Consider the following 26,944-nt stretch of genomic DNA (forward strand, 5'->3'; position numbering starts at 1 on the left):
TGATAACAGTATCAAAGTGCAATAAATGTTTCAGTATTGATAGAAGTCTATTCTATGTCTAAGGTCACACTCTCTCGATGATCAATGTGTTGTATCCAGGGTAATCAAAAGGGAAAAGAAATAGAGAAAGAGGAACAATAAAAAAAGATACAAGCCAAACTGACATATAATACGTACAGTCAAGTCAAATCTAGATCCGACTGCCATTAACCTCCTCACCCGCCGGAACCTTGGCCTCCTCTTTCTCCTTCATGCTAGGCAGCAAACCCTGGCTATCCCAGCCCTCAAGGCCCTGCTTGTAGAACACCCTTTGCTGCTCCCGTGACGGTGGCACGGGGGACTTGCGCCGGCGCTGACGCGACTCCGCCGTCTCGATTAGAGTGGCGTTGTCTCCGTCGACAGGGTTGCCCTCCAGATCCTCCGTGTCGATGGAGTCGGAGAATTGGTATGTGCGGTACTCGGTGTTGAGCCAGCCGGTGCCTGCAGAGGAAATGGATCTTAGTTTGACACAGTTTGATAAGGCCGCAAACAACGATTATGCCAGGGCCAGCCATCGACTCAAGTACGGCCTTGTAAAGAGAGAGGGAAAATAGTTAATAGCCACCGCTTACCCTGGTACAAGCTGCTGTCCTCCCAATCCTCCGCAAAGTAGTGCAGAAACCCGCCATGGGTAACGAGAACGATTTCCTTTTCGGGGCGCGCCTTCAACCACCGTCTTGCCTCTCGCGCACGATTCTTGAGCGCTACTGATGTGGGGGCCCATTTTCCAGTCTGTATGAACAACCTCAATTAGATGACACCATTTCGAATTCAGCGGAAGAGCATGTTTTCTTACCTTGCTATTCCACCCATCCTGCACCAGCGACAGATCCACAGGCGACCCACGCTCCTCAAACTCCTTCTTCAGGGCATCAGGATCGCTTCCAGTATCGCAGGGCACATCGCTAGTCTCTTGCGCCTCCGGGAGAGCAATCAACTTCATGTCCTTGCGGGCCTTGAACACGGGCTCGAAACTCAGCAGGGCGGTGTAGATCGTCCGGCGAAGAGGCGACGCAGTCACCAGCTCGATCTGGGAGTGGTAGGGGAAACTATCCCGCAATTCGGCGCATTGTTTTTCTCCCAGCGGGGTGAGATCGGGATCGGGTAGGGTGTGGTTTGCGGTGCTGAGGTTGTGGTAGCCCTGACGTATGGAGTCCTGGTGTTAGCATGCTGATAAGATGAAGGAGGGAGAAAACAGCATACCTGGGCATGTCGAACGCAGTGAATTATTGGAGGCATTATGCTGTCGCTGGCTTGATGGAGGAGAGAAGTGACGACAGATAGATAACAGCAACAAACGTGGGGTAGCGGGGTTCTATAACAGGCCAAATAAAAAAAAATAAAATAAACAAATGATCGATAAGACGCGATCAGACGAACAGAAAACAAATTCGTCTAATCTGTACAATAGAAATTCCGACCTTGGTCAAAGGAGATCACAGCAAAGGTTTTAATAATGAGCGCGAGAATCAATTCCCATCAGACGAAAATATATTTATTGATCGATCGGCCCGCTGTACTCCGCAAGCAGGCCCATCTCGAGAAGAGTCATCGATCGATTGCCTTTCTGGTCAGCTCCATGTGGCCATGTGGGCCAATGGATCCAGCATGGGCATTATCGCGCTATTCCTTTGGCCATCTAGCATCCGGCTAGGAACTGGAACAGGTCTTAGTGCTGGTGGAGCGGGAGAATTTACCTTTTTCATTTTGCTTGCACGTCATGCGGAAACTTTCCCGAGAGGGCTCCTGTGGAATACAATGTCCACTTGGGCAACTCTGTCGAGAGGCCATTGCTGCACACCGATAGCCAAACGAGGACCACGTCTGAGTCATCTATTCCGAAAAATCAATTGTTAGGATATATCCGAAGAGTCATGATTATTTGCTGCCTTTTACGATATGCCATGCTCTATCTACAAAATATAATTACAATGCTAAGACGCTGAATCATACACCGCTGCCGTAGCCCGCCAGAAAGACGAAAAAGAACCCCCTATGTACTGCGATGAAGGCCATAATCTACTGAGATAATCGAGATATTATAGATGGTGGCAGAGATGAAAAACAGCTGACTTCAGGCCACGCCAAATCCCCGTGCGTTCTCCAGAGCTTTGTCGAGTTTCTCGTGCATCACCGTTCGGGATGTGTATTCCGGAAGCAGTAATCTACCAAAGCAGGTCAAGCTGGTCGGAAGGCGCTGTCTCAGTGTTAGTAGAGAATACTCAAGAGTATATATCGACGGATGGAAGAGATACTTACAGCATCACCAACGCCGTTCTTCTGGATCACAAACATGATGCTGGAGATGCCGTTGACCGGAACGCGGTCGCTCGCCGTCACAAATTCCAGCAGCTGAGCCTTCTTCTCCGGAGGGTACTGCTTTACGATCTGCCAGAAGTCCTGGATCATCGGGTGGGACGGACCAAAGCCGCCTTCGTAGCGCGCGTGTCGCTCGAGCTCGTCAATATCGATCTCCTGAATGCCTTCAACGACAGTCTTGAGAGCCTCCGGCGTAAAAATCGACAGTGCTGTGCGGTCAAGACAAGTGTAGAACCCCCGTGCGAATGCCTCATATTGAGGACGAATCGATTTGTCAGTCAGCCAGAATATGTAGTCCTTGACAAACTGCTCTCGATTCTCGTTCGTCACCAGGCTTGCCTCCTCCGGGGGCTGGGAGCTTGGTGTTGCCAAAGGCGTGTTGTAGTCGACGCCCTTGAGGATGCCCGTCTTGAAAGATTCGCGAGCCACCGGACTGTCCGCTTCAGCATCTTTGAGCACTGTGGAAACACGGGGCCGTCTAGAACTCTCCCCACGCGAGCTGGAATATTCTGAGATGCTGCTTCGGGCCCGTTCCCTACTTGAGACACGGTCAGGGACCGGCCAGGGGGCGTCCCGACCAACCCGCTGCATATCTACCGTCTTCACACTGCCAAAGGCCTCGAAACTGAACTCGTAGGTTCGCATGAAGACATCGCCCACATCTCCGTCTTCCCACGTCAGGAGGTCCTCGAGTCCCTTGGCAAGTTCCGGCCAGCCGTCCCGAATATGGTCCAGATGCTTTACTTTCAGCCCCAAGAGCTTCCGGTAAAGCGCAATGGGGAAGTTGACGGGGAGAGTCAGGCCGTTATAAATGGCAAGAGACATCAAGAGCCCTAGCAGTTCATACTTGTACAAGGGTTCGAGCGCGCACGGCTGGAACCATGCGATGTGAGTCCGAGGGTCCACAGTAAACATCCCGTAAGCTGGATTGAGTGCCTCTCCGAACACAACTCTGAAGAACTCTTGCTGGACACCGCCATGGTCGACTCCCTCCTCACCTTCATCCATGCCCATCTGGACTTTCAACGGCCGCATCAGCTCCCGCTTCTCGCGACGCCACAGCTGATTGAGGGCGTCGGTGAGGACGTTATCTCGCCGCACCACGAGCACGAGATACGTCGTCATAGATGTTCGTAATCTTGCCAGCAAGCCAACATCGTCATAGACCGGAATGTTAGAGAAGGCGGTCCGCGTCACATGTCGCGTGGCAGTCATCGCGGCTTCATAGGACTTAGACATCGTCGCGTAATTCATAGCACGGAAGTAGGTGACAAGCGCAGATGGCGGGAAGAGGAAGGAGGAAGAAAGGAGATGCAGAGTCTTGTTGTTGGATGGTCTCCCAAGCCACTCCACCGGCATATCCATCGGATCCAACCTCTCCGAGAGAAATGACGTGTGGAAGTCCTCAGGCGCGAGCCCAAGTCGTTTACGGTCCTTGTACATTAAAGAGAGGATCTGAACAGCACCTCCGGCTGCACTGGATCTCGGCATTTCGGGCTTTCCATCCCATTCTTTCAGGAAAAGAGTGCGAAGCCACTCCACAATCAAGGCTGAGGCTGCAGGAGTGCTTGAAGCAGAACGCGAGTCATCCTGCTCGGTCGTATTCACTGACAAGCTGTAGTGCGCACGGAGATTCTCTAGGACCAGATCCAGAACGCTAGGCTTTCGTTGTTTTTTAGACTCGTGAATAGAAATCGAGCGGGCTTTTGATATCTCGTGAAACGCCAACCTAGCAGTGAGAGCGCGTACCAAGCGGCTGACTAGCCGAAGCGCCAATTCATGTTCCAGCTTGTCGGTGATATCCATCACTAAACCGGGTTTTGAACGCGAGAGCTTTCGCATCTCTGCATCGGGTAGTACAGTCCCAGCAGCACGCATCTGAAGAATGGATCGCCACGTCTGCGCATCTACCTTGGGCAAAGAGGTGACCAAAGCGAAAAGAGTCACAGTTGCGATATGGGCTGCCTCGGTGTCGGATAAAGGTTCATCTGCGGACGATCCTGAAGAACGAGATGCATTTATGGGAGCTGGAACAACACCTGTTGATATTGAATTTTGAGATAAGCGTCGAGAACTTCTGAGGAGAGTAGACAATTCCTTGGGTGGCACGAAAAGCCTCTCTAATGCGTTCCAGAGACTATTTAAAACGAGGTCCCAGGGACACACGTCTAGAAGCTTCCGCAACGCAGATTCCAACTTCTGTACATTAAGACTGGCATTGTAGTTCTTATCGTTGTCATCACGAGGGTCGCTTCGAAAGGAGCGCAGGAGTTGCCTGGTGCTGCTCAACCCGTAGAAGACGCTTTGGGCGACAAATGGGAAGACCTGACGTTGACGGGGGGTTGCATACTGCCACTCAATATCTTCAAATTGACCACTCCTGTTCATCTCGGCCACCTCATCTTTCCATTTCCGAGCGTCCTCGTCAGACTCGATCAGCATCTGACTAAGACCATCGACGATCTCACTGGACAAATGGGTCACCGTCTGCACTGGTGATGGAGTACGGTGTTTCTTGTGTTTATTTTTGGGTCTGTATTTGGCGCCTTCTGGAGGTAAAGGGCCTGCAGGACACTGCTCCTGAATCTCCACTTCTTCAGCGCGATCTTCATGACGCTCCGACTCCCTCAGAAGTTTCGATCCATCCCAGGATACACGCCGATGTTTCTTCTGCTCCTTAAAATAGGTGCCGTTCAGGTCTTGTTCCAACCCTCGATGCTTCTGCGGCCGGTGTTTCAACGCTGGCGGCGAAGGAAGTCCGACGCGCCCATTGGGATTGGATGACGGAGTATTCAGTGACGATTTTCGAGCCGATATACGATCGGATCGTGCCATGTCTTCCACCCCTGATCGTGGACTTTGGCGCCAGGGTTCCATCTCACCCAATGACAAGCGCTTGATTGGCTGACCAGGAAGTTTTAGCTCTAGAGCAGCTGGTTGAGAAGTGCCCGAGCGTGACGACGGTGTTTGCAGTTCGCTCGAGACCGTGCTATTACCGACTGAGCGAGTATCACTTCTTGTAGAACGCGACATGTCTGTCAATGCAGTTCTCCCAGTCTGCCCGTTATCCGACTTTGGTGCCTCTTGGCTTGCCCGTGAAGAGCGCCGCCCGGTCGCATGAGGACCATCAGGATCAAAAGATTCAGGAGTCCGGCGCAGAGGGAGCCATTCTACCATTCGAAGGGAGAGCGTGTCGAAGAGGTTTTGGGTAAAAGACTTGGGGTCCTTCATCTTTTGCGTAGTTGGGCCAGTCCGTTCCGGTGGCTGCTGGTGCTGATCATGGGCTTCTGCAACTGCAGGAACCAGCGCTGCCGATGGCTCCTGCACGCGCTGTGTGTCATCTTTTTCGGATTTTGATTCCGACTGCGCTGCATGAAGCGACGGCTGCCCATCTGGCACATTGTCCACGTTTGCCTGACCTACCTGCCGATCACTGTGAGCACTGTGAGCTGGCGACTCGCGAGCGTCAGGCTGGGAGATGCGTCTCTTTGGGCGTTGCACGCTTTCCGGGGGAGGGAAATCGGCAGATAGTCTTGGTGTATTCCGACACAGGCCGCTCTCGGGATTGTCCAAGCTCGCCAGATAGCAAGCCAATGTCCGGGCACTCAACTCCGTGTACCGTCGAAAAGGACCCTCGGCGACTCTCTTCTGGTAGCTAAGACAGGTCGGGGTGCGGCAGTTTGGATCTTGACAGCCGTAGAGGATCTGGTGTTTGTATCTATATTCCACACAAGAGTCAGCTTATCCTTATTATGACGGTATAGTATTCCTGACGCGGAGACAACTCACCTGCGTACAAGCAGATTGAATTGTCTTCGTCGCTCGTCCCTGTGCCAAGAGAGGACGTATTCCGGATCCGTGATATCGACTGTATTTTGAACAATGATCTCCGGAGAGTTCGGTGGTAGCTTCGACCGATTGAAGGGCCGCCTGCCCACGCCAGCTGAGGCTCGCGCATCGTCCGGAGGGCTCACTGAGCCTCCCCGCAATCTGGTCATCTTGAAGGAATCAGACGCATGGCGATGTTGCCAAACATGGGTAAAGGAGTTCAAAGTGAACCAATCGTTCACGTGGGATCGTGGAGAATGCTGTTCTAGAGTGGTCTGTACAGAGTATACAGAGCAGGGCAACTACTCTTCTGATATCATCGGAGCCAGCGCCACGGACTGGCTGTCTCAGCCCTGCCCAATCGGGTAAAGCGTCACTTGGTGTCTCGGGACGGGAAAAACTAACGATCCGACATCGCAGCGCTATCTTATCAAGCCCAATCGGGATTGGCTCAGTCAGAGAGCAGGGCACGTGAGTGGACGTCATCGCCACCAACCCCGCCAGCCACACTCGGCAGAGACTGCTTAGCTAATTTGGAATTACTAAGATCAATTATTCGTTTTGGACTCCAATTTTAAGACAAGATCCATCCTGTGCCACTGGCAAGACTCTTCTTCTTTGCATCAGGCCGGGGCTGTTTGTTGTCCCCTTCTTCGGATATTGTCTGTTGTGTGTTCTTTTCTTCCCTGGTTCCATCTCAAACCCAATTTGTGTGGCTACCGAAATCTTTTTCTACTCCTCATCGGAAGGATCGAGTGGAAGGGAATCGTTTCTAGATCAGCCTCATGGCAGCAGTAACAGGCCAGATGGCCCCGTCCGCCATTGGTGAGGGTACATCTCTCCCTTACACATGCAATGCGTGCCTGGTGGCCTTCCGCAGCAGTGAAGCTCAGCGGGAGCACATGCGAAGGGACTGGCAGTAAGTACCTTCTAAATTTCCTTTTCCTAGGTTGACTTTGACTGACATGACTAGTTTGTACAATGTGAAGCGTCGTGTGGTGTCTCTCCCCCCTGTCTCCCAGGAAGTTTTTACAGAGAAAGTCCTTACAGCGAAGGCGAACTCGTCAGCGGCCGCCGCGAAGGCCTCCTATGAGAAGACTTGTGTCGCTTGTCAGAAGACTTTTTACAGCGAAAACTCGTATCAGAATCATGTCAAGAGTTCCAAACACAAGCTCCGCGAAGCTCGTCTGAAGCAGAGGGAAAGCCTAGCGGATGACACGTCCTCCGTAATGAGCTCTACGTTTTCTCTTGGGGACCCTATCAATAAGTCCGAGGCTGCCGACTCCGAATCGACTTTGTCTCAAGTCACGAGCAAATTGAAGACCACTGCCATCGAGGAAGAGGACGAGGATGAAGTGGAAGATGAAGAGGAGGATGACGATGAATTCACTACGTCTCGTTGCCTCTTCTGCAGTGAGCGCGCCTCTGATCTACAGTCGAATGTTGACCACATGTTTAAAGCCCACGGCATGTTCATCCCCGAGAAAGATTATTTGGTAGACCTCGACGGCCTCATCCGTTATCTGCACGCCAAAATAACGCAGAACAACGAATGTCTCTATTGCCATGCTATCCGAAGTACTGCTGCGGGCATCAGGACGCACATGCGCGACAAAGGCCATTGCATGATCGCTTTTGAAACGGAGGAGGAACAGATTGAGATTGGCCAGTTCTATGATTTTAGAAGCACCTACTCGGACTATGAGGACGATGAGGAATCAGCGGAGACTGCAGAAGGTGGTGTTAGACTGGCAGGGTCAGACGCTGATGACGATGGTTGGGAGACAGCCAGCTCTGCCACGTCTGTAGAGTCAGACGACGAATCTAAGCCATATCGCGGGGGGCGAGAGATCTACCAAACGGACTATGAGCTGCATCTGCCGTCTGGCAAGAGTGTCGGTCATCGGTCCCTTGCCAGGTACTACCGACAGAACCTACACAACTACCCAACACCTGAGGAGCGAATTGCACGGCATCTCGCTATTGAAAATGGTACCGCTGAGGAGGAGGACAAGAAGACAAGTCGTAATCACCATCGTGCTGTCATTACGAGGGCGAATGGTGGTCTAGGCATGCTTGGTGCTACCGCCAGCCAGAAGCACGAGGCTCTAGTCTCTGAGAGGAGGGAACGGAACCGCGCCCAGCGCGAAGAACGTAAATATATGGCCAAAGTCAATCGGGCGGCCAACCACCAGAAACACTACCGGGTACGTTCATTATGCCAGTTATTCCTCTTATTTCGTTCAGTACTGACGGTTTCATTACAGGACCCTCTCCTGCAGTGATCGTTGCGCGCCTCTACAGCTGTCACTCTCGAATGTTGGGAATTCTGTTGCAATGAGTATTATGATTGCATTAGTTTGTTTGTTTATGACTACAGTTATATCCTACCTACTACCCTGGTGGGCTGTTCGCATTTTAAGTGTCTGCTTTCTTCCTAGGGTCTCGCATATTTGCGGCGCAGGTGGTAATCAAAATTAATATATGATTCGTTGAATCTCTTCCAACCTTGTTGTGATCCATGGATATGAGTATATACCAGATATGTACGACAACTGAAAGATAGGGTAAAAGCAATTTGAAAGTATTCCCCGAAGCCGAGAAGGCACCTCACCAATAACGAGGACCTGAATTCCCCTCAAAAAAAAAATACTTTCCTCTTTATTTTCACTTGTCCATTTTCATTCCTCTGTCTGTGGTAGTCAGGCAGTCAGTCTCTCTCGAAGGTCATCGAATACGACACGAATAGGATAGGATGCACGATTCTTTCCAACGAACTGCTGGTCTGGAAAGAGGCTACTTGTCTCTTATTGCCCCACGGCATTTATTTCTAACTTATACAAAAGTTTGTCGGTAAATATCATACGATTGACCGCCCAATGGCCTGATGTGACGGCCACTGCTCTCAAAAACCACGAGCCCTCCATGATCTTAAAGTATCTCTTCAGCTATCAACCTATGATGGTATCCGGGTCCTTGGGGACATAGGAGGAGTACAACCCACGCGTGCTCGTGCTTCTGCTGCCTTGTTTGAATCTGCCGGTCAGGTGCTTGAGGATCGTACCTAATGCGCCTGCTTGGATTTACGCCAGTAGAGAGGGTAGAGAGGTATCCAGTTTTCCTTTCTTTCCTCTCCTTTCGTTCTCTCTCTCTGTCTGTCTGTCTGGTATATTTGGTAACAGAATGCAGAATGCATGCAGGATGTGAAAGAAAGAAATTTCCCAAAGAACTACATAATTGGTGGTTCAGACAGGCTGTCCTTTTTTTTTTTCGTGAAAGCTGAAACCTGCTGCAGAAAACATGCTGTTCTTTCTACCTGGGTATGGCATAGATACATTATTCACTTTCATTGCTGCTGAATCCCATAACACCACTTTTCACTACAAGCACAAGAATTGGAAACAATGATTGCATCATAGACAGTGAATGAATGTATTGAAATCTGGGTTTCAGAACCTCATTGACCATGGCTGGTATTGACGATATAAAAGGTCTATCAATCCCTACCGTCCCTGACTCTCACTCCTTTTCGCCTTCTCTATGGTGTCAAGTTTTGCCAGGCTACATACACATTATTAGCAGTGAGCATTAAAGGCCTATGATAGACGAGGTGTGAAGTTGTCGTTGTCAAGTAAGTCCATTCCGCAGAAGTCCTCGCAGATATCAGATCGAATTGAAGCATTCTTTTTATTTGGAAATGCTAATGGAGAACGAACGTCAGTCTGTCCTCATCCTTCTACCAGAAGTCTGAATCCTTGCCAGTATTCTTTCTCATCATTCCTTTGTCATCGCAGTGACTATCTTGTCTACACCACTCAGCATCGAAGATCCATGTGGTCCAACAGGATACATATACCTTCCAGAGAACAGCCAGGCCATGCACATCGACCCAGCAACATGTCTGGACACAGCAACCTCTCTGAATCAGGCACCTTCTCATACAGAACCAGCGACTCCTCTACACCTGACAACAACTCCTCCGAAAAACCTAGAGTGAACTTCATCTACGTCAAGCAGGGCTTTTCTCCCCCTTGCCCCCTGACCGTCTTCGAGCATCACAACAACAACGCACGAGACAAACGAGATATCTTCACAGACAGGGAACGCGTCACAGTAATGAAACTGTCGCCAACCGTGGTCGTCAAATTCGGCCCAAGCGTGAAAGTCTCCGAGGCACTGCACATGCTGTACGTGAAGGAGCATACGGATATTCCTGTCCCGGAGGTTCTGGCCTGTTACACCACCTACAACAACAATGGTCCCCACGCACAAGAAGATGGTTTCGATGGAAGGAAAGTCGGCACATGTACGTATATCTTCACGAAGCTGGTGGACGGGGAGACCCTCCTCACAGCGTGGAGAAAGTACGATGGGCCGACAAAAGCTCGCGTTACGGAACAGCTGAAGTCTTATATGGAGCAACTGCGTGGCCTGGGCCCGAGCTCATATATTGGGTCTGTTGACGGAGGTCCCGTGAGCGATATGCTGCTAGATCAATATGACAACTTGAAGGGTCGGTACAATGTTTCCCCTTTACATATATGAATTTATATCATTTAGCACGATTTCTGACATCCTGGTTGAAAATATCCGTACAACAGGCCCCTTCGACTCCGAAGAATCCTTTCACGAAGCCCTCCTGCACGCGTATCTGGCCGACGTACCCGACGACGAACCCTACATCGAGGAGTATTTCGAAGGCATGTTCGCCTCTCTAAACGAGGAAGTCGACAGGCGCTTCCTCTTCACCCACGGGCGACTCGAACCGCAGCACATCATGGTGCAAGACGGCACTGTCACGGGGATTCTGGGCTGGACCTGGAGCGGCTGGTTCCCCGAGTACTGGGAATTCTGCCAAGCGATGCAGATCTTCAGCGATCATGGCGGGGAGTGGGGGAGACTGCTGATGCAGGTCCTCGAGCCGTATTATGCCGAGCCTGCGGTTTTAAACTTTCTGGGTCTGGTCAGGGGACTTCTGGGGTGGCGCTGGTGAGAGTGAGAACGGATAAGATGAGATGTGATACAGAATAGATATTATGAGGCAGAAAGTGGAAGTAGAAACAGGTCTGCCCATTGTTAACTACCTACCTACCTACCTAGGTAGGTAGGAAAGGAGTTGACACTAACGGGACAAGGCAAAACGTAAGTACTCCGTACACAACAAGTTCATTAAGTAGTACCCCGAACTTCTCCCCAGGTGCCGGGAGTCCCCACACTAGCTAGGTAAGAGAAAGATCCGAAAGACATCCGTCAGAATAGAATAACAATAACAATAACAAGAGTCCGGTTCTATTCTTACGTCTTCCCACCTCCGGTCGGCAGAGTCACAATAATAAGGACCTTGCTACTAGTGCTGCTGCTGCTGGTACGATCAACCAATCGAGCAAGTCAACAAGCAAGGCCTGTATGTCACGAAAAGTGCCTTATAATACAGGACATGCTGTAGCCAGATCATAGTCGAAGCCAATCAATCTAACAGAGGTTGTCTTTCGCCATCCTTGCCATCCGGTTTTTTCTTCCGTCGCCGGCGCTTCTTCTTACTCCCATGAGTGTTCGAATCTTCTCCGTGCTCGGAAGCATTGCTCTCAATAGCGTCGTCACCAGCACGACTAAAAGAATTTACCGGCGATTTTCCTGTCGCCTTTTCGGTATCTGAAGAACTGCTACTGGTTGTTTGGAGAATTACTTTCCGAATGCCATTCATATCGATGACTTGTTCCGTGATGCTTCCACTCCGAGCGGGGCCTGAAATGCGAGACGGCCCTTTCTGGTGGTCAACAGGACGGGTCTCGTATGAATGGACGCTACTGGGCTTGCTTCGACTTGGAGTGCGCAAAGGCGATGATTGTGAGGTTTCCGCCTGGTGTTCATTGTCGACTTCGGGAACCACTAACTTGGTAACGCCAGTATCCAAGGCCGCCTGAGTTCCCTTACTGGCCTGGCTGCCGCATTCGTGATCACTCATAGTGCCGTAACCGGATTTCAGAGCGTACACTCCGTCCTTCGCGCCCTTTACCGAGTGTAAGAGTCCAGTTTCGATACCTCCTTGATGCCCAACTGGCCCCGACGGTCTCCCTTGCTGTTCTCCGGGAACATGCTGTCCCGAATCAGAGTCGGTGAGGCCCGTACGGGTGGGGGAAACGCCCGGAGCTTTGATTTTAACATTCTGGTAGCGAGTCTGGCGCGGTCGACTGGCAAGGTTCGACGGACCCAAATGTCTTAGATGCTCTAGAACCTCATCTGTACCTCGCTTGGTAACCGTCTCATTTGGTGCGGCCGGGTCGAGTTCCCCGTTTTTGTTTCGCAGGAGGAACCTGGGCGCTGGAGGTTGGCTAATCCCACTACTTATTCGTCGGTTGGGAGCATCAGAGGTACAGCCTCCGGCTGGGGGAGAAAGGATATTGCCATTGTTCAGGTCGAGGGTGTTATCCTCGACTGTACTACTGGGGGGTAAAGAAGGAGGTTCTTCGACGATGCGCCCTTTGGGAACCCGAGACTTCGGCGCAGGTGTTAGTCGGCGAATGGCCTTGTGGACGTCAATAAAAACATCGGATTCGTCGATAATTTCTCTGTACATAGGTCAATACGGGAGTATCAGCTTTGTGAGAGACTACAATACGTACTCGCCAATGAGCTCTTCAATAACGTCTTCTAATGTGACGACGCCGAGAGCTCCATGGTCCTCGCCGGGATAATCCGAGACTAAGACCATGTGAGACTTTCCTTCCTGGAAAAAGTTGACAATATCCAAGCAGCTCGTTTCTGGACGGGTTTCGGGGAGCGTGGCTAGCGCAAAATCCCGCACCATCTTGCAATCTTCTGGGTCGTAAGTGATGAGCATCTTCACGAGGAGCATGCCGACGAAGTTTTGGGAATTATCCGGAGCGTGGATGGGGATACGGGAGTATCCCTGGGAGAGGATAAGATCCATTGTTTGTTCGTCGAGCACAGTATCCGCAGACATGGTAAAAACGTCTTCCATTGGCGTCATGATGCTTCCCACCGATTTCTCCTTCAAGTCCAGACAGGCACTGATGATCGTGACTTCATCGGAATTGAGCTGTTCTCCGGCTACGCCCAATGTCTTGTGCAGGGTGACCAATGTCTTCAAGCCTGCCTTCTTGTACACTGTCCCGTGATCCTCTCCCAGAAGCTTGTCAAGCAATTTTGCTATGGGCCATGCCACTGGCGACATAATATACATCAAGACAAGGACAAACGGAGCCATCCATGCACCGATGGGAAGGCCGTACCGGACACATATCGACTGCGGTACGATTTCTCCAAAAATGACTTTCCTGTAGTCAGCAAGATGTAACAGTCATAGTACAGTATAGGTTATAGTATAGGTTATGTACGAACCGATCAAGACTGTACTCCCGACGACTGCAGGCCAGCCACCTCCGAGTGAGCGATCGAGCATGATGGGTAGCGTCTCATTGGTGATAACATTGCTTAGAAGCAGAGTGACCAGAACCCAGTGCTTTCCCTTCCGCAACAACTTCAAGACAGCGGCCGCGTTCTTCCTCTCGGATACTTCGCCAGAAGTTTGGATGACCTGAAGGTAGATTTCATCCTGGAAATGGCATCTCGGTCAGGAACCTGGGCAGCATCAACCTGCAGCGGTAATGAAACCCACCTGACCCATTAGAGCGATGGTCAGACCAGCAAAGGCTCCGCCGCCCAACACCAACGCGACTGCAATTCCCAGGTACAGCCAGAGACCTGGGTCGCTGGCTGGCTTCCCTATCTCATCCTGCTTCACCCAGATACCATGAAACGGCGCAGGAGCAGCAGATACGAAGGATAGCTGTGCAATAGCCAGAACAAGCGCCTTCGCCAGTCCTAGGGCGATCGGCCTACTCGCCACGTAAGGATTCACACGGGCGATGCTCATCACGGGTTGGCGGGTCGATCTATCGATCAGTAAGCCTTCATCTTGCCGCGACGTCGTAGTTGTATCGGATTGATGACGTTGATAAACTTTAAGGCGGACGAGAAACCAATTGCGGCGTGGCTATCTGCAAACCGTCAATTGGTACAGCTGTCGGGTCTCAATTGGAGATAGATCCAAAGACCTACAGGTCTGGAGAGGGAAGGAGGGCACAAAGGCCACGGAGGGGAGGAGAGTGAAACGGACAGAGAAGACGTTGCGTTGGGGTCTCGATCTTTTCCGGTGGAGGCGATAGCTCTTGCCTAGCGTCACGGGCGGGTCATCAGCGGGCTACTAAAACCGGCAAGCGCAGCCGGAAGTGGGCACCAGGCCCGTGCTGTTCCTGCCTCAGGCACGAATCAGGCGAGAAGCTGCTATGCATCTTATCTGGGAAGTGTTGATGCCTGATACTTCAGGCTGTAACAGGCAGGAAACAGTACCGCAAAACCCGTAAACCCCGCCAGGGACCGAGAGCCGTCGGTTATCCGCGGAGTTCCCCATCCTGGGATTCCTCTCCAAGACCTAAAATATATAGCAGAGCCCGCACGGCTGATTGCGACGACCATCGAAAGGCTTGTCACTGTTACAGCCATGAGCCTCCCTCGTGCTGCTGGCCGGCGGCTGGCACGATCGTGGCAGCAGGCTCTTCGCTTCTACTCTGCTGCCGCGCCATCGCCTTCTGCGCGTCTCAACCTGCCCATCGACTACAAAACCACCCCCCTGCTGCATCATGCGCCGTCGTCCCTCGCGACTTCGCCGGAGCTCCCCAAGAATGCCAGCACGAAACGGCTGAATCTATATCAGGCCATCAATTCGGCGTTGAGGACCGCCATGTCGGCATCCGACAAGGTCATCCTGTTCGGCGAAGATGTCGCCTTCGGCGGTGTCTTCCGCTGTTCGATGGATCTGCAGATGGAGTTTGGATCAGAAAGAGTCTTCAACACCCCGTTGACGGAGCAGGGCATCGTGGGGTTCGCAATTGGAGCCGCCGCACAGGGGCTGAAACCCGTGGCGGAGATCCAGTTCGCCGACTACGTCTTTCCCGCGTTTGACCAGATTGTCAACGAAGCGGCCAAATTCAGATATCGCGAGGGCACGACAGGGGCGAACGTGGGGGGCTTGGTGATTAGAATGCCCTGTGGTGCTGTCGGGCACGGTGCATTGTACGAGAGGACCTCTTGTGGGGAGTACATTCGTCGCTGGCCATCTTGCTAACGGGGTTTTCAGGTACCATACTCAATCCCCAGAATCACTCTTCGCGCACGTCCCTGGTGTACGTGTGGTTATCCCGCGTTCTCCAACGCAGGCAAAAGGTCTCCTGCTGTCCGCGATTCTCGAGTGCAATGATCCCGTGATCTTCATGGAACCCAAGATCCTCTACCGAGCTGCCGTCGAGCACGTGCCCATCGAGTCCTACACTCTTCCTCTCAGCAAAGCCGAAGTGATCAAGCCGGGCACGGATTTGACGATCATCTCGTACGGACAGCCTCTCTATCTCTGCTCAGCAGCCATCGCGGCCGTGGAGAATGAAAGGAAAGGCCTGAAAATCGAGCTCATCGATCTGAGAACGATCTACCCGTGGGATCGACAAACCGTGCTGGAGAGCGTCCGAAAGACGGGAAGAGCCGTCATCGTTCATGAGAGTATGATCAACTATGGCGTGGGTGCCGAGGTTGCGGCAACCATCCAGGATGGCGCCTTTTTACGGCTGGAAGCCCCCATCAAACGGGTGGCTGGTTGGAGTACTCATACGGGTCTGGCGTTTGAGCAGTTTATTCTGCCGGATGTAGCCAGTATGTCGCCTGCCTATCTTGTCTCATCGGACTCATATCTAACTCGAATTAGGGATATACGATGCCATCATCCAGACGCTTGACTATTAGAATACTCTAAGTCGAACGACTTGACGACAGAAGACATGACATGACGATTGGAATTATATATCTGGCCACAGAGCAGGGTACACAGGTCGCGCAACCTACCGTCAGTATAAATACCGATTTTGCAATTTGACCCTAAGCGCGACCACATCACACAATGCAGGTGTATTTGATGGATCTTTTCGACGAACATAGATCTGAATTTCAGAACGCACTTCGTTATAGATGTATGAGTAAGGAAAGCATTCAATATGGATAGTTTGCCATGAAATTTATTATTAGTCATGTTACTTCCAAAAGCAAGTTCCAACTGCTTATTCCAGATATTATATAGAGCTAGGAACCTCTACTTTTGGAAAGATTACAATTATTGCTCGTCAACCGCCCAGTGCGGTTTTCCCGACCACTTCCCATTCAAGATATCCTCTATCTCTTGCAGCAGGACAGGGTTATCGACTTTAGCCACCTGCCCATCAACGGAGTCGTACTCCGTTTTTCTTCGCAGCCGCCCCTCTTTGACCATCTTGGCAGTCTCCTCGGGCAACTCGACCCCCAATTTCTCCATCTCATCATTCACCTCAAAGACATACTCATTCCACGCCTCGATAAGACCCTCGTTGCCGTTTTCCCGTCGATATGTATCCAGCGCGATGCGAGCATCTTCGACCTGGTGCCGAGGGAGAAATCTCTCGCCACCCAGACACTCATAGATTCCTGGTTGGGTATAGTAGATGACAGCGCGAAACGCATCGTAGCCTCCAAAGCGGTTGAAGTAGGGGTCTTGATGGTAGTCGATATCGCCGTAGTCCGGGAACGAGATCCCTTGGTCGTTGTGTCTAGGACAAGTCCAATAAACGAGGCTGGGTATTTCGCAGACTGACCGCGAGGGAGTGGATCGTCGAATTATGCATCGACAGTGGAGATAGCGATAGGTGAGATTGAAGATGGGCTCCCACTTGACTGTGAGACGGCGACAGACGAGGTCAACTGGTGGTGGTTCATCACGGCTCTAGTCCTCGTCGGTCAACCTGGACTGGCTCTGCTGCTGCTCTGACGATACGACATTGGTGTTTCCTGCTGTCTTTTTCTTGGAGTTTGATGTCAGCCGATAATCGCGATATGTATTTGGGCTTAGTCCTATTGTCACATCTTCCGGCTCGTACAGAACGGCGTCAGGCTCTATCATACGGAGTCCTAGGCGGCACGAGGAACTGTGCGAGACAGAGAGAGAGAGAGAGAGAGCTATCAGTATATAAAAAGATCCGCGTCGTAGAGTATTATTTCCAGCTTACCAGGCATTAAACCGTGGGCCACCAGCACTAGCACTCCTCCTCCATGCCAGAGGCTTAAAACACCGACTACACCTGTCACGTTCAAACCCGTGCCACGTACCCATGATGAAGGAGAGTTTGATTCCGCGGCCTTCCCTGACCAGAGCGGCCCGGTTGGTGGAATTGATTCTGATGCGCTCGCTCCAGTCCCACACTTCGAAATGCCTTTGCTGGATCTGCGATCGCCCAGGGAGTCTTCGTACGTCGAACATGTGAGAGAGGCTTCTGACGAGTTTCTAGACCCGGTCAGAGAGTTTTTTTTCCAGCAGATGAAGTAACAATACAAGGGCAGCTACCCTTGGAGTGGAGCACATATCAACAGGCAAGAAATATGTCGGGCTCAAACCATCGTCCACCTTGACGCATTGGTTTGCCTCCCATGTTAAATCCCCTGGCTTCTGAGAGGAGAGGGAGGTCACTGCTTTGTGGATTTCACGGATATGTTGATACATCGCGTCTGTTGTGGTAGCAACCGTTTGAAGCATTCGAAACTGTTGGACGCTGTGATTTCTGGAATTTTTTCAGTATTTAAATTGTATCTACATGGAGCCAGGATGAAGAATAGACATGACTGTCAACCAGTCTTAACGTACAGATGAACTTCCTGCCTGAGCGCATCAAGCCGTCTCTTCAGCTCCTCGACCTGCGACTGCGTCCGTACGCTCGTATCGCCGCCTTGAAGCTAGGCCACTTTCCACCAGTGCCGCTCGCTCTGAGACGCTGTAGAATCGACGAGAACTCTTCCGCGACGCTGATACAAGAGTTGTGGAGATGTTTCAGGTCCTCGTCAATGTTCTGTCCTCCCAAGGCCGCATAGGCGTTCAATAGATTGATCTACTTTTGTAGGTCATTTGCAATGACTTCAGTGTCAATTACCTCGGTGGCCAGAGAAGAAGAACCGTGTCGATACAGCTTCCTGGACCGAGTGTATAATTCGAGACTGAACTGGATGAATTGAAGGATTGTTCCCGCCAGGCCGAGGGCTGTTAGCGCTTCCATCTCCGCGTATTATATATAATATTCTCGGACGAGAACTTAACTGTAGAGAACAAACTTAGAGAAACGGACAAACACAAGTAGAGGTAATATGGAAATGAATTTAGAGATACAAAGAAAGCGGGGAAGAAAAGGCTGGGGTGTACTATAATCTCCAGCAGCCTTCCTGCATGAGGCGACACGCCAGGCGGAATTAAAGTGAGGTGGTCAGTGCCTGTCAGCCTCGTCGCTCATCGACATACAAATAATCAACCAGTGCATAATCTATATATTTGCTGTCTGTCGTTGCCATGGTCTTTAGGCTAGTATATATAGACTAGCTCTTTATTTTTATGACAGGATATCTTCTCCATTCCAAGCACCACTTTCTTTGTGCATTCCTCGATTCTTTATATGAACGGATCCAGATCGCTGTGATTCAATACAATCTAGCTACACGTGCTTGAGTACCGTCGTCAACAATCTGATTAACACACCCTCCGATACAACTGGAGCAATGCTTCAATAGAGTCTCCTCAACGTCATCGTCATCTGCTCAACATAGGCCCATCTCTCTCAGTCAGCTTAGAGACCTGTCTAAGAAAAGCCGCCCCAAGCGTATGGGTCTGAAACCATATCCTCGCCTACCAAACAGAACTATGTCCCCGGGGTTTTGTCAGTGTGGAGAGCCAAAGGCCCCTTCCAAGAGGGTATGTGATAGTCCAGCGCGGCCTGATTGAACTTGGTGTGACGGTGGAGGTCTGTATCCAGTTTATTGTGCGCGATGCCCAGCGCACGAAGGAGATTGATATCAATGAAATTGATAGGTCATTCTATATCCTGACGGTTGATCTGTTGAATACCAAGGGGACAAAATAAATCTGGTATAGCACTTGGCCACATCGCCATCCATCTATATGGCGACATTGTCTTCCTACCTACTGCCACCCCAGAATATATCCCGAAGATATCCACTATATTCCAAGAATCCATATAGGGAGCAGCAAATGGTCTATCCACTAGTAAGCACCTACTATGGCGGGAACGAGCTGCTGCCATATCTGATATAGAATCTATATAGGGGAAATCCGCAGGCAGCCTACTACTGTAGTACTATCCATCATCAGGCCCTCTCCAGCACAACCTGTTACCAGCAGCTGGAATCTAACCAGCAGTTTAAGTTCAAGTATATCTAGTTAATAGATCTGGACAACAAGATTGGGGTGTGGTTTATTCCGGAGGTTCTTATGTACAGACTGAGGGGATATTCTGCCTCAAGATGAACTTTGTCAATATTGGGATATACTCCTCTGTTGAACCACGGCTTCAGGGCGGTCCTGGCATCCGTCTTCTCAGAACCTTTCCAGGTCTTTTTGGACAAGAAGTTCCCTGGGATGGTTGAGAGCATACTGCTGAGCAAATGCTTCGCACTGCAGGGGATCAAGATCCCGATCCACAAGGATGGCCAAGGCGGAAACAGGGACAATATTACGATTAGACTGGTTATGTTCTGCTGGACTTGCTATTATACAGTACATACACAGCCTTCATTTGATTTTCTGGCGTTATTGGGATGGAGTGCGAGAGGCGCATTCCCGGCTTAAAAAGCCAGTCGATTAGGTCTGGATGTCTGGTAGTAAATATCCTGGCCCCTGGTCATGGTATTAGTACTGTACTGTACATATATGATGGAATGGACTGGGAAATTCGAGTTTAATTTAGTCCAGAATGAATTATTGTTCTGACTGACTGACAAAAAAAAATGTAAGAGCTGAGCCACTATAACCAACTCGATCTCGTTGTCATGTTCTATTTCCTCCTTCGTTCTCTAAAACTGTACCCAGTAATTACGGTAACGAAAGGCTTGATATCAACTAGCACAGGCAACTCATATATTGATATGGAAGTCAGGAAGGACTCCGACCCTCCCTGTCGCTCCAGAATTCTGAATACTCTGCCAGAATTGGTTATTGGTTGCTTCATTGCAGCAACTGTAGCGTACGTATCGTGCCAACCACGACGGTCCAGATACTTCCTGATGCGGTGAATATCCAGGTATCTCGCTCACAACAGTGTGTGATATTCGAAATTCACCGGGCTGCTGGGCACGACTCGGTGACTCCCTTAAGCAAGTGGCGCCAAAGCTCGCGTGTTTGTTATGGAGGGCGTGACTTGACGTGTTTGACATGACTAGACTGGGCAGTTCTGCTTAGATGAGAATTCACTTTCTGCTCACTCTGTTGATATTGCAGACATCTTAAAGGGCCATTTTCGACCAAAACTTGACCATAAAAGTTTCCCCAGTTTTGCGTAGGCATTGCAGACGGGCTGTAATTTCCAAATTCCCCCTTTTCCCCGTAAAGTTTGAAGCAAGATATGGTGGTTTTGGAGGTGGTTGAGACTGGCTTTGTAACTGGATCTGAGGACTGTCCATCTCGAAATCTGATATCAAAAGTGAATTGAGCGGCAAATTCCGTCACTCATCACCCTTCTTAGTGAATTACTGGCAGCCTCCCTCGATTCACTGGACGCGTCTCCGTCCTCCCCCAAGGGTATAACTTTGCCTCCTCCCCTCCTGCTTCCTTCTCTTCTCTCCTTTCTCTTTGTCGTGGAAGACAGATAATCTGCTCTACTTGCTGCTATCCTTCCATCAACACTGCGAATATCACAACCACACACGCTCTCAAACATCGTTTTAACGTTTAAGCATCTTGACAAGATGACTTCTTTCGGAATCTCGGAATTCCTCGCGAAACTCGTCGAATTGCCAATGGACAATCCACGCGAGCGACAGATCGCTGCGTTATTCGGCGACGTCGTCGGGCTCTACGACGACATGACGGAAGAAACTGGGTCGCTTTGGGATGATCCCATTGCGGCCCTGGTAATCCAGCACGTCACCGTGAAGGCGACGATCGTCTTCATCATGCTCGTTCTCCTTAGCATGGTGATCCAGCACGGTCGTCCCTTTTGTCAATCTCTGTGGTCGTGTCTGCGTTCCGTCGTCGCTCGCGTTTGGGCCGTAGTCAGCCCAACCTATCTCTACGGCGTCTACGACGGCATCCGCGGATGGTACTTCCCGTTCAACCGGCCGTTCGACTCAATCATTGGGATCTTCCTGACCTTCGTCGCTGTCGTGACCGCGTACAGCCAGTTCCTACTCCCCGTCGTTTGGTACCTGTCCGGTTTTTCCGAGGGTCTAAACGCGTCGAGTTGGGAGCTGTCGCCGTACTGCTGGGACGCGAGAGAACGTCGGCGCAGGGGATTGACGGCCAAGTACATCCCCGTGGAGCATTGGTTTTGTTTGGGTAAAGAAGCCAGTCTAGAACTTCAAGCCAGGTTCGTTGACCTGCTAGACGCGCTCGATCATCCAAACTTCGACGACGACAATATGCACCACCTCGCCAGCCTGACACTGGGCCTTGTTCTCCTCGGTGCCGTTTTAATTTTCAGCTGGTGTCTTCGCCAGTCCACCGTGGAGGTGCATCTATCTTCTAAGAAGGAGCTCATCGAACAGGTGTCTTCCTACGAAGGCATCGCTCGTTTCTATGAGGCCCTCCTGGATAGGTGTACAAAGGATCCAGCGAAGTTGACCGAGGGCCAGAGTGCCATGACGGGGATGTTCGACGGACTCCTCGCCATGAACAGGCGGTTAATCGACCAGGTTAGATCCAGGAAGGACCACTAGTCGACAATTGCTCAGCTGCGCCAGAAAAATTCCCAGCTGAAGTGCGACCTCCGATCGGCCCTGTTCGAGGTGATGGACCTGAAGGACGACACAGCCATGAGCTCACGCAACCGGGGCGATGCGATCAAGCTGAAGGAACAGCTGGCAGTCGCAGAGCAAACGGCAGCCGACGCTCGGAAAGAGAGCGAGTCGCTCCGGCGTCAGCGTGATGACTCTCATCGACAACTTGCCGCCGTCCGACAGGAACTCGCCGCCGCCAACAACGACCTGTCCGCCGCACGGAGCCTGAACGACGCCATGCAACGAGAGGGAAGAGCGCTTCACGATAGATACGAGGGACTTCAGAACTCGTACAACAGCCTATCGGAAGCCTACCGCGTCCTTGAAACGTCCAATCAGCAGAGTCTCGTGGTTTCGCAACGAGACCAAGCTATTTCACGCGCGACAACTGCCCAGGCAGAGCGTGACCAAGCCGTTTCACGCGTCAGAACTCTCGAGGCCGAGCTCGCCACTGTGAAAGCTCGGGCCCAAGCAGAGCATGGCCGACTTCAGCAAGCGTTCAATCAGGCAAACTCTAACGCCATGGCTCTACAACAACAACTCCAAGAAGTCGAGCCGAACTTGAACGGGAGACGCCAACACCTGGAGCGCACCATCGGGGAGCTCCAGCACACACTGACTACCGCCCGGAACAAGGCGAAGAACCTCGAAATCAAGTGTGAGAATCTCCGCGAAGAACGTAACAAGGCGTCAGTCGACTTCTGAGCCAGGCCACAATCTGGGAACTGCAACAGCACAACCGGACCTTGCAGCAACGCTTGGCCAATCTTCATCCGAGCGGCGGACAGGCAATCCCCACGCGCGGGACGGGGAACACCAGCATCATGGCAGACTTCGAGCGCAGTAGGGTCACGGTCGTTTGCCAACGCAACCAGATCAATGACCTGAAGCGTGAGATCGAAGAACTGCGGGCATCGAGGGTCGCGGAGCCGACGGACGCGACTGTCCGGGGACGGGGTGGATCAACTTGAGTCGGAGCTGGCAGCCGTGAACAGGGCGCGCTCCAACGACGAAATCGCTTCGCAGCGACAGATCACCCAACTTGAGCAGGAGATACAGCGCCTGCAAGTATCCCTGTCGAATGCCCAGATGTTTGGTGGTCGAGGACGCGGGACAGGATCCCCGTTGCGTGGCTCCGCATCTCCGCTTCGTGCGCCGGGATCTCGGGGCCGTGGTAGGTAATTCGTTATCTATCACACACGCCAGTGGGAGTGGTCTTTCGAATCTCGCCAGGACTGATCCGACCCAACGTTTCCGGCCTAGATGGTATCATTCTAGTGCGACAGGAACTTGTTTTTTAACTTGTTTTCCGGCCTAGATGTGCTACCTTGTGCGACGGGACTTGGTTAGGTGAGGGACTAGGGCTCGAAGCCTCCATCCGCGGACTAACCCTCCTGCCTGGGGTTTTACTGAGAGTGAGGGAGTCAATGGCGAGGGCACTCAGCGGTCCGAAGACGCTGAGGCTGCAGTTAAGTTCGACACCAGCGCCTGTGGCCATCCTTTCGAAGAACACCCAGATTCAAGCTTTCAATGACTGGCAAAATCTGACGTCTCTAATCCATTCTGTTCGCCTATGAATGATCATCTTCTTCAGACTTGAGTTTCCAAGAACCGTCGAGCAGAAATCTAACATCCCTATTCATCCGGTTTACCTTTGATGTCCATCATCACCAGATTCGAGCTTTCAAGCACCGTCGAACAAAAAGCCACCTGACGTCCCCAATCGGTCCGATCGACTTCTGGAGGATCATCATCAGATTCAGCTTTCAAGTAGAAATTTGACACCTCTCCATCTGGTTCATCTTTGGACGATCATCGTTATCACATTCGAGCTTTCAAGAACCGTCGTGTAAAAAGCTATCCGACGTCCCCAATCTGTCCGATCGACGTCAGGATGATCATCACACGGATTCGACCTCCCAAGCACCGTTGAACGGAAGAGATTCCGGAACTGAGATACGAATAGGGACGAACCGAGTCACAGCAAGGAGCAGCAACCAATCCATGGTCGGCTTTCCATGGCCACTGCGATCAAACCTGCCAAGTAACAATGAGCAAAGGAGAACGTGAGAGAGATGGCGGGATCACATCCTCTGCATTCATCCTCTGTCTCAACTTTCGTGATCCGAATCTCATGGTTTCAATACCTACGTCTTATTATCCCAACTGGACACGACACAAAAACAAATCTCACAGCGAGGATAACGTGACAGGACTGCATCCTCTGCCTTCATCATCTGTCTCAACTTTCGTGAACTGAAACCTGCGTGGCGCGCCTCGTGCCCCGGATCCAACAGGAAAGATCCCATTCACTATCGGGCCCTGGCGTGTCCTGTCGCCATCATCGGAGGGCAGCCGCACGCTCCGATCCAAGATGATTATTACAAGGTATGCTGGTTCAGGGGATATTCTCCACTCTCGCTGCATAGATAATATACTTACTGACGTTCATCAGAACTGGTTGATCCCCCAAACACCTGGGTGCACATCCTGTTCGAAGAGGCTCTGCAGAGACCTCGTGTTCACTCACAGAGCATCGGTCTCACCATCTTGGTATCCGCATTCCGCGTTTCTCATCTGGCTCGATCGGATCAGCTTCTTCCCGAGAAAACAAGCACTCGGGTCAAATTCATCAAGACCAAAAAAAAAGTCTCCGACATTTGCCTCTACCAGGGGGCTACTCTCCTTCTCTTGGATGATCAACTGGCTCTTGCCATGTCTGCGGCCTCCCGAGTTCAGATGTCTCTGGCTCAAGCACCTCTTCCCGAGAAACAAACGCTTGGATCAAATCCATCAAGTGACGGCACATGTACCGAATCACACTTACGGCATGTCCTCACAACGATCAGCATGGGATATCTTCACAATCCTGCCGATAACCAATATCCAACTAGACAATAAGTCCTCGTCATTTCGCCTAATGGGCATCAAAAAAAAAACCATTTCCATCCTCACTAGCGCATGGGATCTATCCATCCCTGACGCTGGCAGACACAACAGGATCATTGAACTCAAAGGTATTATCCATTCTTCAATCAATACTTCTCTTGTGATCTCTTGCTGATCGTTAGTTATAAGCAATGACAGAAAACAAAAAAAAGCGAATCTACAAGACCCAAACCACAAAACGCCGATCCGATCCAAATCCAAATAAAAAAAATCGGCATCGAAAGACAACCTCAACCCCAAAAACAAAAAAAAAAAGAAGACCATACATCAAAAATCAAGCTACAAGCTACAAGGTGAAGCGCAAAGAGCAAACCAAACGCCTTTACGATCCAATTTCAAATAAAAGTACGGGATCGAATATCGAAGAACTCAAAACCAAATCACAAAAACACATACATGCATACCAAAAAAAAAAGGCCAAACATCAAAACTACAAGCCAAGCGCAAATCGCGAAGCAAAAAAAAAAAAGAATCAAACCACAACCGCCCCCTCCCCGCCAAAACACCGATCCGATCCATCAGGATCGAATATCGACGAACTCAAGAACTGAAAACAAAAGCACAAAATCAAACTCACTCACTCACACAAAAGGGGGGAAAAAAACACTAAACATCCATGTTCATGTTCACGTACAGTACTAGATCAAAACCGCAAACTCCAAAAAAGAAAAAAAACCCCCGATCTCATCCAAATTTCAAAGAAAAGAACAAGGATCGAAGATCGACAAAAAAAAAACTGATGCGATCCAAAATCTAAACAAAAAGAACGAGGATCGAATAAGAGACCAAACCAAACATCAAAACCACAACAAAAGTGCAAAGCGCCAAAAAAACCCCCCAAACCACAAATCAAACAAAAAAGGAAAGACAAAACAAAAAATGAAAATGAAAAAAAAAAAAGAGAGAGAGAGAGAGAGAGAAAATGACGAAAGATCGTCAGGCGAAACAGAACTCGATGAAACAAAAGAGTTGCAGATCCTGTACTGGCGCAGCTGCCACGCGAGCAAAGCAAATTATGTACTTTATTACGTGCGACGGGCTAAAACGAAACTTTTGGACTATTGAGGCATCGTTCCGGCGCTATCATCGCCCAAGCACAACCAACCAATCTTGTATCAAGCTCTGCAAATTGACACCCGCCAAGCACCTCCTGTATGTACATCTCGTTATCTTTGCCAAAAGGCATGAGGTTGGCATGCTCCAACTCTCTCTGACACATGTATCATGTACGGAGTATGGGGAAACTATTATTGAATGAAGGGAGTGAGAGGTGGGGTACTCGAGGCGATCTGCCAGCTGGTTGACGATCAGTGTTTTCGGACATCGAATGAAATTGCATGTTAGGGGACGAAAAAGTACGGGGTGCGACTGTGGGGTCTGGTATATAGTGAATTACGGAGAGTTTTGTACGACTCGACGGGGCATCATGTATGAATTTTACTATTTCTGTACAGCTGCGGGCCATGGCGTTGATTGATAAAGGTATCTCTGTATTACTGTCCGTGCCTAAGACAAGGAAATTGCCTCTGCTAGTTGGCTAGCGCGCAACTAATCAAGTTATCACTTTGGCGTGTCCCTGGCCAACTTCCTGTTCCTGTGCTAGGCTGGCAGCACCGACCAATGTAAGGCTTAATTTTAATTAATCCATCTGCTGCCTCTAACCACCCGTCCTGGCGCATGCTCCGTTTCAGACGGTTGGCCAACTCGCACACGACTCCCTCCTGCCCTCTCTTCTCTCTCCCACTCTCATTCACTAATCGCGATCACCTCCATCCTCGTCGCCATTCATCCAAACACCCAGATCCTTCATCCGATTCTGTCACTCTCTTATCCACTGATTGACCGGTCATTCATTTGTTGCCGTATTGTGGGCACAATACAACATCAATTCAGCGCTCGCTTTGTCTGACAACCCCCCGATCGGGTCCCCCGACCAGCCCCC

At 50.7% G+C, this 26,944-nt stretch overlaps 8 protein-coding genes across 8 annotated transcripts; 5 read left to right on the forward strand and 3 right to left on the reverse strand.

The window, feature by feature from the left end:
* Positions 1-190: 190 nt before the first annotated feature.
* Positions 191-1,278, reverse strand: VTN77DRAFT_3678 (uncharacterized protein; the record flags this gene model as incomplete). Its single annotated transcript, XM_069419652.1, has 4 exons — positions 191-480; positions 612-771; positions 836-1,180; positions 1,243-1,278. The coding sequence occupies 4 exons, from the start codon at positions 1,276-1,278 to the stop codon at positions 191-193; spliced, it is 831 nt and encodes a 276-aa protein (XP_069278249.1).
* Positions 1,279-2,113: 835 nt separating this feature from the next.
* On the reverse strand, positions 2,114-6,356 carry VTN77DRAFT_3679 (uncharacterized protein; the record flags this gene model as incomplete). Its single annotated transcript, XM_069419653.1, has 3 exons — positions 2,114-2,236; positions 2,299-6,076; positions 6,148-6,356. The coding sequence occupies 3 exons, from the start codon at positions 6,354-6,356 to the stop codon at positions 2,114-2,116; spliced, it is 4,110 nt and encodes a 1,369-aa protein (XP_069278250.1).
* A 615-nt stretch (positions 6,357-6,971) lies between these two features.
* VTN77DRAFT_3680 (uncharacterized protein) lies at positions 6,972-8,471 on the forward strand (the record flags this gene model as incomplete). The annotated part of the gene is made up of 3 exons (XM_069419655.1): positions 6,972-7,105; positions 7,160-8,393; positions 8,454-8,471. 3 exons carry the CDS (start codon positions 6,972-6,974, stop codon positions 8,469-8,471), a joined length of 1,386 nt encoding a protein of 461 aa, XP_069278251.1.
* Positions 8,472-10,083: 1,612 nt separating this feature from the next.
* VTN77DRAFT_3681 (uncharacterized protein) lies at positions 10,084-10,731 on the forward strand (the record flags this gene model as incomplete). The annotated part of the gene is made up of 1 exon (XM_069419656.1): positions 10,084-10,731. One exon carries the CDS (start codon positions 10,084-10,086, stop codon positions 10,729-10,731), a length of 648 nt encoding a protein of 215 aa, XP_069278252.1.
* A 922-nt stretch (positions 10,732-11,653) lies between these two features.
* Positions 11,654-14,083, reverse strand: VTN77DRAFT_3682 (uncharacterized protein; the record flags this gene model as incomplete). The annotated part of the gene is made up of 4 exons (XM_069419657.1): positions 11,654-12,755; positions 12,810-13,479; positions 13,549-13,762; positions 13,826-14,083. The coding sequence occupies 4 exons, from the start codon at positions 14,081-14,083 to the stop codon at positions 11,654-11,656; spliced, it is 2,244 nt and encodes a 747-aa protein (XP_069278253.1).
* A 627-nt stretch (positions 14,084-14,710) lies between these two features.
* On the forward strand, positions 14,711-16,002 carry VTN77DRAFT_3683 (uncharacterized protein; the record flags this gene model as incomplete). Its single annotated transcript, XM_069419658.1, has 3 exons — positions 14,711-15,282; positions 15,347-15,912; positions 15,965-16,002. The coding sequence occupies 3 exons, from the start codon at positions 14,711-14,713 to the stop codon at positions 16,000-16,002; spliced, it is 1,176 nt and encodes a 391-aa protein (XP_069278254.1).
* A 5,022-nt stretch (positions 16,003-21,024) lies between these two features.
* Positions 21,025-21,993, forward strand: VTN77DRAFT_3684 (uncharacterized protein; the record flags this gene model as incomplete). Its single annotated transcript, XM_069419659.1, has 1 exon — positions 21,025-21,993. One exon carries the CDS (start codon positions 21,025-21,027, stop codon positions 21,991-21,993), a length of 969 nt encoding a protein of 322 aa, XP_069278255.1.
* A 72-nt stretch (positions 21,994-22,065) lies between these two features.
* On the forward strand, positions 22,066-22,758 carry VTN77DRAFT_3685 (uncharacterized protein; the record flags this gene model as incomplete). The annotated part of the gene is made up of 1 exon (XM_069419660.1): positions 22,066-22,758. One exon carries the CDS (start codon positions 22,066-22,068, stop codon positions 22,756-22,758), a length of 693 nt encoding a protein of 230 aa, XP_069278256.1.
* Between the last annotated feature and the right edge of the window lie 4,186 nt (positions 22,759-26,944).

The sequence above is a fragment of the Rasamsonia byssochlamydoides genome (genome assembly GCF_041956645.1).
Source record: "Rasamsonia byssochlamydoides strain NRRL 3658 unplaced genomic scaffold VTN77scaffold_26, whole genome shotgun sequence".
In the NCBI taxonomy this organism is placed as follows: Eukaryota; Fungi; Ascomycota; class Eurotiomycetes; order Eurotiales; family Trichocomaceae; genus Rasamsonia; species Rasamsonia byssochlamydoides.